General features: G+C 41.7%; 1 protein-coding gene across 2 annotated transcripts in view; it reads right to left on the bottom strand.

The window, feature by feature from the left end:
* Positions 1-6,240: 6,240 nt before the first annotated feature.
* Positions 6,241-13,207, bottom strand: part of LOC116976836 (fibulin-7-like) — a 53,478-nt gene continuing 46,511 nt past the window's right edge. For both annotated transcript variants that reach the window (XM_033026807.1, XM_033026808.1), the window contains 2 exons: positions 12,551-12,689; positions 6,241-7,184 (listed from right to left, as the gene is read on the bottom strand). In XM_033026807.1, coding sequence (XP_032882698.1) covers positions 6,824-7,184; positions 12,551-12,689 — 500 coding nt within the window. In that variant the 3' untranslated portion in view covers positions 6,241-6,823. The remainder of the gene's footprint in view (positions 7,185-12,550; positions 12,690-13,207) is intronic.

The following is a 13,207-nucleotide window of genomic DNA, read 5'->3' as shown; positions in this document are numbered from 1 at the left end:
ACACTCTTTGCACACTGGTTTGCTTGGATTGGTAGATTATGTGGAATCACATGCTAAGTCAGCACTGGGCCAAGTCATATACCAAATCTATATAAAGCCCCAGGCCTGCAACATTGGATCTGCCTATTTTGATGATTGAATAATGGATAAGCCTACCTTGTCCACAAAACATTAATATCAATTTTTTTTAATTTTCTGACTATCAAAAGCAACAAAAATATGGAAGTCATAACTCTCAGGGTATTTAACCCCTTATGCTAATGTATGTGTGCGTGCAGCATCTAGAAAAATAGAATATAGAACAGAACAGCACAGGAACAAGTCAAACTTCCGACAACATCCATGCCAAACATGATGCTATTAAACTAGTCTTCTCCTCTGCCTGCGTGTGATCCATATCATATTCCCAGCATATCCATGTGCTAATCTTAAATGGCACTATTGTAACTGCCTCCACTACCACCACTACCACCACTCTCTGTAAAAACAACCCGGCCCTGCATATTTCCTTTAAACTTTGTCCCTCTTACCTTAAAGTTATGTCCTCTAGTCATTGACATTTCCTCCCTGTGAAAATAAATTCTGGCTGTCCACTCCATATATGTCTCTCATAATTGTAAATACTTCTATCAGGTCACCCCTTATGACAAGGATGCATTGGGAATGAAGGTGGGGGGGATGATAGAGATAAGATGGGAGTCACAGAGAAAGGTTAGGAATGATGGTATCATGATGATGGTGAGATGAAAATGATGATTATGGGCTGCAATGAGGCAACAATAGTGGCGAAGACTGGATGGGAGTAATAAGGATATCAATGAGATAGGTGATGATATGGAGGTAATTATGACCATGATGCAATGTGAGCGATGTGGGTGAGATGGGATGATGATGAGGATGAGATGGGAGAGATGATGAGAGAGGAGAGATGATGATGAGTGAGGAGAGATGATGAGAGGGGAGAGATGATGATAGAGGGGAGATGTTGATGGGGAGAGATGGTGATGAATGATGAGAGCAGAGTGATGATGATGAGATGGGAGAGATTATGAGAGGGGAGAGATTATGGGAGGGGAGAGATTATGGGAGTGGAGAGATGTTGATAGGGGAGAGATGATGATGAGTGATGATGAGAGGGGAGTGATGATGAGAGGGGGAGAGGTGATGATGAGAGGAGTGATGATGAGAGGGGGAGATAATGAGAGGGGAGAAATAATGACAATGATGTAATGACAGTAAGTGTGAAGAAATAAAAGTGCTGGTGAGATGGGAATTGTGATGATGAGATGGGAGTGATGGTGGTAATATTAAAATAATATTGACATGTTACAATGTAATGATGATGATATTATGGGAATAATTATAATGGGATGTGACAAGACAGAAATGATGATGACAGTACTACAATGTGAGTGATGAGGATGAGATGGAAGTGATGAGGAATAGATAAGAGTGGTGAGCATGAAATTGGATGATGAGGATGAGTTGGGATGATGAGGATGAGTTGGGATGTGGATAATGAAATGGGATGGTGAGGATGCAATGGGAGCAATGGAGATGTGATGAGATGATGATGATAATGAGATGGGATGATGTACGGGATGGGAGAGATGACGTGGAAGAGATGAGGATGAAATAGGATGATGAGAATGGGATGGGATAATGAGGATGGGATGGTGAGGATGAGATGGGATGATGAGGATGCAATGGGATGATGAGGATGAGATTGGGATGATGAGGATGAGATTGGGATGATGTGGATGAGATGGTATGATTAGGATGCAATGGGATGATGAGAATGAGATGGGATTTTGATGATGAGATGGGATGGTGAGGATAAGATGGGATGATGAGGATGAGATGGGATGATGAGGATGCAATGGGATGATGAGGATGAGATGGGAGAGATGAAATGGAATGATGAGGATGAGATGGGATGACGAGGATGAGATTGGGATGATGAAGATGATATGGGATGATGAGGATGAGATGGGATGATGAGGATGAGATTGGGATGATGAGGATGAGATGGGATGAGAATGGGATGATGAGGATGAGATGGGACAGATGAAATGAAATGATGAGAATGAGATGGGATGAAGATGATGAGGGGATGATGAGAATGAGATGGGATGATAATGATGTGGTGGGTTGATGAGGATGAGATGGTAGTGATGATGAGATAGGAGAGATGACAATGAGATGGGAAAGAAGATGAGTTGGGTTGATGATGGTGAGATGGGATGATAAGATGGGGTGATGATGATGTGATGAGAGAGATGATGAGATGAGGTGATGATGATGATGGGATGATGATGATGATGATGATGATGATGAGATGGGATGATGATGATGAGATGGGATGATGATGATGAGATGGGATGATGAGGATGAGATTGGGATGATGAGGATGAGATGGGATGATGAGGATGCAATGGGATGATGAGGATGAGATGGGAGAGATGAAATGAAATGATGAGGATGAGATGGGATGAAGAGGATGAGATGGGAGAGATGAAATGGGATGATGAGAATGAGATGATAATGATGTGGTGGGTTGATGAGGATGAGATGGGAGAGATGATGAGATAGGAGAGATGACAATGAGATGGGAAAGAAGATGAGATGGGTTGATGATGGTGAGATGGGATGATAAGATTGGGTGATGATGATGTGATGAGAGAGATGATGAGATGAGGTGATTATGATGACGAGATGGGATGATGATGATGATGATGATGATGGGATGGGATGATGATGATGATGAGGGAATGATGATGGTGATGGGATGAGAGGGGATATGATGATGAGATGGGATATGATGATGAGATGGGATGATGAGAATTAGATGGGATGATGAGAATTAGATGGGATGATGAGAATTAGATGGGATGATGGTGAGGGGATGATGATGATGAGATAGGATGTTGATTAGATGGGAGAGATTATGAAATGGGAGAAATGACGATGAGTTGTGAGAGATGATGAGATGGGATGATGAGGATGAGATGGAATGATGATGAAATGGGAAAGTTGATGAGATGGGATCATGGTGGTGAGATGGGGATGATTATGGTGCGATGGGAGAGATGATGAGATTGGAGTGATGATGATAATGATGCAATTACAGAAATGGTGATGAATGGGAATGCCGATAAGGTGAGAATGATACTGATGATAGGAGTGATGGTGGTAAGATTGGAGTAGTACTGACAATGTTACAATAGAGTGATGATGACATGATGGGATCAATAACAATGAGAGTGATGGTGATGTGATTGGGTGATGAAGTTGTAATGGGGGTGATGATGGTGCAATTGGGATGATGATGACAATGATACTGACAATGATGATGATGTGATGGGAGTAATAATAATAGAGAGATGGCGTGAGAGTAGTATTAGTCATGAGATCTCAGTGATAATGATGTGACAAGAGAGCGGCGGAAATCCTGGCAGGGATGGGGGGGGGACACACGTCACTCCCATGTTTTGAGAGGTGGGGAACAATCCCCCCATGTTTTGTAATCCGGATTTTGAAATTCGGTGAAAATAAAACTTAAAATCTCCGCTTTTCGCGAGACAGTGGAGGTGTCACTGTTAAGTGCTTGTTAAATGTCTCCATTAACATTGTATTAACACGATGTGTCATCAATTGTGTTTTGACCTTCAAGTACTACTGAAGGTATTCACGGAGAATTTCTTAAAGCTGTCTGATGCTGGTACAATTACCATTTGAACTCATTGGATGTATTGGTGGATGGGAAAGATTTAAATGGGTATCGGATTTAAACGGGCCAGGTCATTAAGGGCTCCAGTCGAATGGGTTTCCTGGCTGGCTTGCAGGTAAGTACCTCATTCACGGTCACTCACGATATTTAGTATGTTTTTCCCATCTCTCTCTCTCTCTCCCCCCCCCCTCCAAGGTTGGTTCTGTTTGCCTTTATTTGCTTCAGTTTTATTTGTTTGTGCTATTTATCACATTGTAGCTTTTGAAAGATTCAAGCGGGTATCAGACACTTTCTAAGGGCTGAATCAGCCTGTTTGCGGGGCCCTGGAGGGTAATGTAATGGAAGTGATGCTGAAGAGATGGGAGTAATAATTATGAGAAGAGGCTGATGAGATGGGAGTAATAATAATGAGAAGAGGCTGATGATAACAATGAATAGTTTGGAATAATGATGATAAGAATGGAGTGATGTTTTGGGAGTGATGATGATAACATGGGGTGATATTAACAATGATACAATGGAGTGACAGTGGTGTGATGAGAATAACAATGGCAATGATACAAGTGGAGTATTGGTGATAAGATGGGAGTAATAATGATGAGAGGGATGATGATGTTAGACAGGCAGCATCTCTGGAGAGAAGGAATGGGTGATGTTTCTGGACAAGACCCTTCTTCATTGATGGTGATGTAATGGAAGTAGCCGTCATGTGATGATCTGATAATGATGATGATAACGATGATACAATGAGAGTGATAATGAAATGATGGATGGTGGTGAGATGGAAGTGATGAGGATATGATGGAGATGAAATGTGAGTCTTGTGATGAGCATGTTGATGGCAATGACGAGGTGCAAGAAACACCAAAGAGATAAAGTGATGATGATAATATGGACGGCGATAACACCATGGACACGATAGTGGCAACAACATAATGACATCCACAGGTAGCAAAATTCATGAAAATGCTAACATGCAAGCGATGATGTGGAGATGCAAAGGGCAGCACTGAGGTGTTGGCTGATGGTGCTGAGGAGCAGGTGCTCACCACGTCGATCCGTGATTGATGAAGAGATGGGAGTGATAGTAATGAAACAGAGAGTGGTGAATGCAGCATGAGTGATGATGATGAGAAGGAATCAAGATGAGAATGATGAAGTGGGAGTGAAGGTGATGGGGACAGGAGTGACGATGCCAATGATATAATGGTAGTGATGCAAATGAAATGGAAGCAATAGCAATGATATGGTCCTTATGTGCTGGGAAGATGGTGACAAGAGTGCAGATGATAAAATGGAATGGATGGTGATGAGACGAGTGGAGTGATGACAATAATAAGAAAGGACTGGTGGCAACTGGAGTGCTGATAACAATGATGCAATGGTAGTGATGGGAATTTGATGTGAGTGATATAATAAAGATGTGATGGAACTGGTGGCATTGGGATGAAACTAATAATGACAATATTGAATAATTATGGCAATGGGAGTGACACCAGTGAGATAAGAGTGATGGCAATAGATGGGAATGAGGATAGAGATGATGTGATAGGACTGATGCTGATATGAATAATGGTGAAAGAGATGTGATGGGAATGAGTGAAATCAGCTAGATGCCAGAGCAGTGAGATGAGACTCATGATAAAACAATGTGATAACTGAGAGTGATGAGAGTGATACTGGCAATGATACAATGGAAGAGATGATAATGATGTGATGGGAGTGATAATTATGATGATGTGGTGGAAGTTATTGTGATGAGAGGGGAATAATGGAGTAATTAATTGCAGTGATGTTGATTAGATAGATATGTTTTTAGCGGTGATTCTAATATCTTTAAGGAACTATTTGGGAAGTGACCAAGAGGGTGCAGTACCAACTTAGGAAGTTTAGAACATGGGCACAATTTTAATACTGAGATGACCAATTTTTTCACTCAAAGTTGTGAATCAGGGTTTTTTCCCCCTAATATTCAACTCATGAGCATTTTCTAGACCGAATTCAATGGATTTTGGATGTCATAATGCCACAAATTTGAATGCGGGGGTGGGAAACATTTACACGATGCTTACAACCTATAAAAATGCTTTGGGTGATAAAATCCTGAAAAGTAGCACATTAAAAGAATAATTACTCAACTCTAATCGCTACTGCATCTCACTGCTATAGCTACCTTTTGTTGAAATGCCCATTGCATCCCCAACCTGGAGTGTGACAGCAGGCAGCAGTATGAATCCAATTGGCAGAGGCACTATATTGAGAGCTGACCTATGCAATGTTGGTGAAATGTTCTGCATCAAGCTGATCTATCGAAGCATACAAATTAGGGACAGGAGTGGGCCTTCAGCCTGTCATTCAATACTATCATCGGTGCTTATCCAAGTTAACTGCCCTGTTCCTTCTCCGAACCACCCCTTCCCCTCTTCCCACCCCCCTCCCTCCTTGATCTGCTTAGGTTCATTTCTCCAGAAGAATCAACCCCACTCCACCACCCTCCCCTCCCCACCCCTTTTGGAAGGAACAGATAATATAAAAAATTCACAGAGTGTTCCTGAAACAATACTGCCAATACTGCCAATAACTGGACTCACAGATATATGGATACCCACTGACCCTCCTCCATCTTCTTCCATTCCCCCACACCTTCTTATGGTACAAGGAGATGGGACAAAATAGATGTCCACTAATGAATTGTTCCATTATCACTTCAAATGTTTGAATAGTATGACCCACTCTACCCATAACACCATACAAGACTATTGCCAACGAAAGGTGGAAAGGGTCTTCTGAAAACTTTGGTGTAAGGAACTTGCCTGACCAAGCACATACAAGGGCTTAGGATATTGTAGGCCTCTTGCAATTTAAATACCAATGCAACTCTTCCCATCATCCAGCTCTTCAGCCTTGTTCCTCTGAGGTTCTCCTTCATTCTGGCATGGCAGCTGCATGCACGCCCATTATAGTGTAGCTTGATATTATTCTGAATACTTTAAGCATTTTTAAACTCTCTAATGGTTATACGCTTGATTTATCTCGGTTCTCCTTTAAAAACACGGAAGGGGGGGGGGGGTCATGCCGGAATGTGGAGTTCACCTAGAAGTTGTACTGTGAGACAAAAATAACGACCTTGGAGATGTGTTTGGTCAGGACAGTTTTCCCATGGAGTTCCGTCATTTCCATTTCAACCTCCAAGGTTGCAGGGCCTTGGATGGGATGCACCAGCACCAGCTCCCCTGTCTGCCTTTCCGACCTCTGGATGGAAAAATGGTTCTGCCCGACGCCGCCCACGATGCTGAAGCGCATGGTGTCCCCCGTGAATCGGCTGCTTGTCATCCGGAACAGAGCCCTAGGGGCTCGCAGGTTCGAGGTCAGGGTGAGGTAATGGAAGGTAATGGAGTAGGCGGCATTTGCACACGACTTGCTGTCCACCAGACATGGGTTTCTCTCACATTTACTAGGATTAAAAGGGAAAAGTGTTAGACCGAGATCTTATACAGTGAGACGTAGATCTTTATTGGATCTGCACTTTTTACTGTATGTAACGGGTCGGCAAAAAGAGTTTTGGCAAAACACAGCCGCACGCTCCATGTTTACAAAAGGAAGAGACGCTGGACTCTGGAAGGGACCAGGTTGTGCATTCCTCCTTACAATGCGCATGATGATTGCATCTTAGGCATCTTAGCATTTCTAAAGAAGCTTCAGATTAATAACAAAGCAATATCATGAGTTCCTGAAAAAAACAAGGAACGGATTGCACCAAAACCCTGGGCCAGCATTTATAATTTGGCGACCATTTAAGTAATTTAATATCTGTGGTCAATACCGTAACTCACAAAAAAGTAAAGAGTAACTCAGCCGTTCTGGCAGAATCCCTGAAGGATAGGTGCTGATTTGGGTTGAGACTCGTCTTCAGATTTGTTTCTACATTTTGACCATTCCATTGCAATATCAAGAAGCCCCTCAATCCGAAATGTCACCTATCCAGGTTATCCAGTGATGCTGCCCAACCCACTGTGTTATTTCCAGCACTTTGTGTCTTATTTTGTATACCAGCATCTGCAGTTCCTTGTTTCTACACCTTAACTCACAAACCTTTATATTTATACTCAGTTTTCACATATGGTAAATAGCGGGTGAAGGTGGGAGAGAACGAACAGGGATTAAACACTGGAGTTTCTATTAATAGGGAAAATAATGCGCTATGACAAGTCTGTCTTAGCATTTCAACCCCTCCCCCCCCAACTCCCCCAACTCCCCCTCACCCAGTAGGAGGTCTTTGTTCGGAGGGGGAGTGAAGGGAAATGTATTGTAAAGGCCTGGTATAAATGTCATATCTTATGAGTTTATGTTTCCACACATGGATAAGATAACATAAACCGGCCGACTCATTCTTCATTAATCTTTATATCTGACGCTAAAATCTGTTTATCTCTGTCTGATTTAGCCTCCGCAGCTCCCTTGGCAGAAATCTACAAAGTATCAGTAAATGTCTTCATGGATAAGTTTTGATTTAGGATTGCAATTATTCTGTTTGCACTAATTAAGCTAAATAATATATAATAAGATTAAACATTTCTGAACTGTGTTATTTTATCATTATAAATGATCAAGGTAAGATCAAGTGAAATACCATTGAAGATGAGCTTTGATAATTCTGTGGGTTTAAAATTATTTGACAGGAAAGTTTGTGTCGTGTTGGTCTGTGCCTTATTCACCACTGTTATGGGAAGTTATTAGTTCAGGTACTTGCCAACTATTGGAATACCACATTCAAACCAAAATATCATCACATCCCCAAATTGTGCAACAAATACTGGTTGAGAAAGTATTTCCTGCAGTATTATCCTCTACTCTCTTATTATATCTTGGCTGAAACCTTCTGTTACATTTAGTGTTGTGGATTATTTCAACGTATTTTTCAACGTATATTTCAGCTATGCTGTTAATTATTACTGTAAGTTATTTACAAAGGTTGTTCAGCGCAATCCAACATTCCTCTTTTACAATTTCGTAAAAATACACTTAATCATGTACGAGGCAAAGCATAAATGTACTAACATATTTGTTTAATTTGATTTTCTATTTCCACTATTCAGTTGAGAATATAAGAGTTGAGATAATAAAAGCATAAAAAAACAGAAGTGAGAGTAAATCATTCGTCCCCTCATACCTGCTGCACCATTCTATAAGATTGTAACTGCATCTTTACCCCAGCAGTATCTTCCTGCACTATCCCCATCTTCTTTTATTAAACACCACAACCTCAAATAAGCTCTGAACTACATAAACTATTATTGTTATTATTGCACTATTATTGTTTGTTTTATGTGTGTGCACGTGCGTGTGCGTGTTTATATATATATGATCTATATATATGTGTATTATTTGTGAGTACACACGGAACTTTTTTTTCTCTCTTGTGTATTATATTGTTTAAAGTGTACTATGTTTACATATTCTGTTGTGCTGCCGCAAGTAAGAATTTCATCGTTCTATCTGGGACACATGACAATAAAACATTCTTGACTCTTTCAAGTCTGTTGATCTTTATTGTGACCACCGAGCCTCTGGTAGGAAATTCCAAAGATTCGCCAAATTCTCGGTGCAGAATTTTCTTCTCATCCCCATCCTGGTTTTTGAGTTTGACCCCGATTCTTGAAATCTTAACCCCAGAAATATAAATCCTTCATGCATTCTGCCAAACTCCTTAGAAATGTGTATGTTTCAATGGCGACACTTATTTAGAAACATAGAAATTAGGTGCAGGAGTAGGCCATTCGACCCTTCGAGCCTGCACCGCCATTCAATATGATCATGGCTGATCATCCAACTCAGTATCCCGTACCTGCCTTCTCTCCATACCCTCTGATCCCCTTAGCCACAAGGGCCACATCTAACTCCCTCTTAAATATAGCCAATGAACTGGCCTCGACTACCCTCTGTGGCAGGGAGTTCCAGAGATTCACCACTCTGTGTGAAAAAAGTTCTTCTCATCTCGGTTTTAAAGGATTTCCCCCTTATCCTTAAGCTGTGACCCCTTGTCCTGGACTTCCCCAACATCGGGAGCAATCTTCCTGCATCTAGCCTGTCCAACCCCTTAAGAATTTTGTAAGTTTCTATAAGATCCCCTCTCAATCTCCTAAATTCTAGAGAGTATAAACCAAGTCTATCCAGTCTTTCTTCATAAGACAGTCCTGACATCCCAGGAATCAGTCTGGTGAACCTTCTCTGCACTCCCTCTATGGCAATAATGTCCTTCCTCAGATTTGGAGACCAAAACTGTACGCAATACTCCAGGTGTGGTCTCACCAAGACCCTGTACAACTGCAGTAGAACCTCCCTGCTCCTATACTCAAATCCTTTTGCAATGAAAGCTAACATACCATTCGCTTTCTTCACTGCCTGCTGCACCTGCATGCCCACTTTCAATGACTGGTGTACCATGACACCCAGGTCTCGCTGCATCTCCCCCTTCCCTAGTCGGCCACCATCTTTATTTTTTAAACACAAGAGAGTATAGATCGAGTCAACATGATATATTGGGTCGCTGCCCAGGAATTAAGCCCGCAAATCTTTGATGCACTCCTTCAATCTCATCTGTACTCTGCAGAATTTTAGTGAGTGCTCATCTCCCCCTTTGTATCTCCACATCGTGTACATGTGTGTATTTGGGGAATTTAACATCTGGGGATCAAAGGCAAAAATATGCTAACATTTCTAAGGTGTTGGACTGAAGAGCAGTGAAAAATGGCTTGTTTTTATCTCATTGGCACACAAAAGCCAATAGGAATTTGAGTTCAGTACAATACTGCATTAGGTTTGAAGGGCTGAAGCCAGGAGTCCATCATTAATACTTCATGGTGATTTCACATTACTCTGTACCAAGTGCTTCAAGTGCCAAAATTCCATGAGAATAAGTCAGGACATCACACAATAATTAGATGCAGCCAGAGAACATAACTAAAAAAATACCCCAGACAAAATAGCGATTAAAGATTTTTTTTTCTATTTTAAACATAAATAGCATAGACTTTTATTCAACTATCAAATCTGAGGGTCCATGTGCTTTTATTTATCAGAAATGTTGCCTTATATCATATTGTCTTTAGTTTCCAAGTTACCTACACTCTTGTCGAAACAAGGAACTGCAGGTTCTGGTTTATAAAAAAAAAGACACAAAGTTCTGGAGTGACTGCGTCAGGTTCACCATGTCCATCAGCAAACATGAGGTCACGAGTGCATTTATGGCTTAAAAGCTCGTTCCTTACTGCTGTCGTTCTGGCTGCAGTTTGAACTTTAAATATGAAAATATGTACGTGTTCTCCAGCATGCTGCCCACAACATGGTGCCACCCTACGGTGCTAATTTTTAAATTATCTGTCCAAGTGCCTTTTATATGTCATTATTGTACCCACCTCTACCACCTCTCCTTGTGGCTTGGTCCATTTATGCACAACACTCTTTGTGAACAAGTTACCCCTCAGGTCCCTTTCAAATATTTCCCCTCTCATCTGCAAACTATGCCCTGTAGTTTTAGACTCCCTTACCGTGAAGAAAAGACTGTGATTATTTACCTTGTCTATGGCCCTCATAAATTTACATACCTCTGTATGGTCTCTCCTCAGCCTCCTACGCTCCAAGAAAAATGTACCAGCCTCTCCTCAAACTCAAACCCTCCAGACCTAGTAACATCCTTGCAGAACCTTTTTTGCACCCTTTCCAATTTAATGACAATCTTACTTTGTCAGGGCAACCTGAACTGTACACAGTACTCCAAATGTGTCCTTACCACCATCTTATACAGTTGTAATGTGACGTCTCACCTCTTGTACTCAAAACTCTGATCAACAAAGGCAAGCCTGCCAAAACGCAGTCTTCACCACCTGTGTTTATACCTTCATGGAACCATGTACCTGCAACATTCAGTCGCACTGTTGTATCACACTCACCAGGGCACCATAATTTACTAATCCTTGTGGTACACCACTTGTTACTAGGCCACCTGTCCGAAAAACAACCCTCTACGATCACCTTCTGTTTTCTACCTTCTAGCCAATTTTGTATCCAATTAGCTACTCGCCCTAGACCTCACGATCTAACCCTCCAGACTGGACACACATTTTGGATTTCAGCTGCAATTGAAAATCAAAAGACTGCAGATGCTAGAAATCTGAAATGCAATCACACAATGTTGGAAAGGCACATTTTATCAGGCAAAAACAGCAAAGAAATAAATAGACTAAACACACTGGGTCCCCCAATGCCAGTCTATTAAGCATGCACCACTGCCTGTCCATTACACATACCCCACTGAGCGACATGGATGAGTTAGGCCGAAGGGCCTGTTTCCATGCTGCATGACTCTATGACTATGACACTGCCTGTCCATCACACACACCCTGCTGCCTTTCCATTAAACCTAACCCTCTGCTGTTCATTATACACACCCTACTTCTTGTAAATGTTACTCTCCCATGCCGCATGTGCAATATTCCCTGAGTAAACTCTCCTCAGATACCTCTAGAAGATTGCCATTTAATATTTTTTGTTCTCAGATTTCTCTGTCAGGTCTCCAGCTGCCTTTGTAAATTCAACAAAAGGTTTTTGTTTGAGACTGCAGGTACATTTTGTTTTCCTATCCTTATAACTCACACTAATATGCGCTCTCACACACGCAAGAGTTCAATCAGGCAAGACCTCACTGTGGAACAGCTCCCTTAAGACTCTGTGACCATAACTAGACAGACTTTTCATGAGAAAACCATTTTTAGACACGGTAGATGTAATTTTAGAGGTGTAGTTAGTTGTGCAAGTACTTACAATTGTGATGTTTTTACGTAGCTCGCATTATGCCGAGATTTTGGGCACTCCGGGTGAACACAGTGGAAGCCACCGTGTATATTAATGCAAATCTCTTCTCTAGTACAGTTATGGTGATTGCTCAAACACTCATTAATATCTGTAAAATCAGTGCAGTAGTAAAATATACAATAACACATAACACATAGTTATGGAGAGTAGAGATTCATCAGCAGTAGGTTAGAGCATAATATACCGTCGGTCTAGTTTAGTTTTAGTTTAGTTTAGAGATAGAGCACAGAAACAGCTTTTCGGCCCAATGAGTCAGCGATCCCCACACACTAACACCATCCCACACACACTAGGGACAATTTACAATTTTACCAAGCCAATTTGCCTACAATCCTGTACGACTTTGGAGTGTGGGAGGAAACCGGAGCACCCGGATAAAACCCACGCAGGTCACGGGGAGAACGCACAAACCCCGTACAGACAGCACCCGTAGTCAGGATCGAACCCGGGTTTCTGGCATTGTAAGGCATTAACTCTCCTGCTGCGCCACTGTGCCATCCTGTTGTGAGTTAGAGTATAAAGAATAGCTGGCAGTGAGAAAAGGACGGGGCGGCAGCAGAGAAGTGGATTTAGACAAGTGATAGGACACAGTATAATGGCCAGGCA

The sequence above is a fragment of the Amblyraja radiata genome, chromosome 9 (genome assembly GCF_010909765.2).
Source record: "Amblyraja radiata isolate CabotCenter1 chromosome 9, sAmbRad1.1.pri, whole genome shotgun sequence".
NCBI classification, from domain to species: Eukaryota; Metazoa; Chordata; class Chondrichthyes; order Rajiformes; family Rajidae; genus Amblyraja; species Amblyraja radiata.
This window is presented reverse-complemented; position numbering and strand designations above follow the sequence as displayed.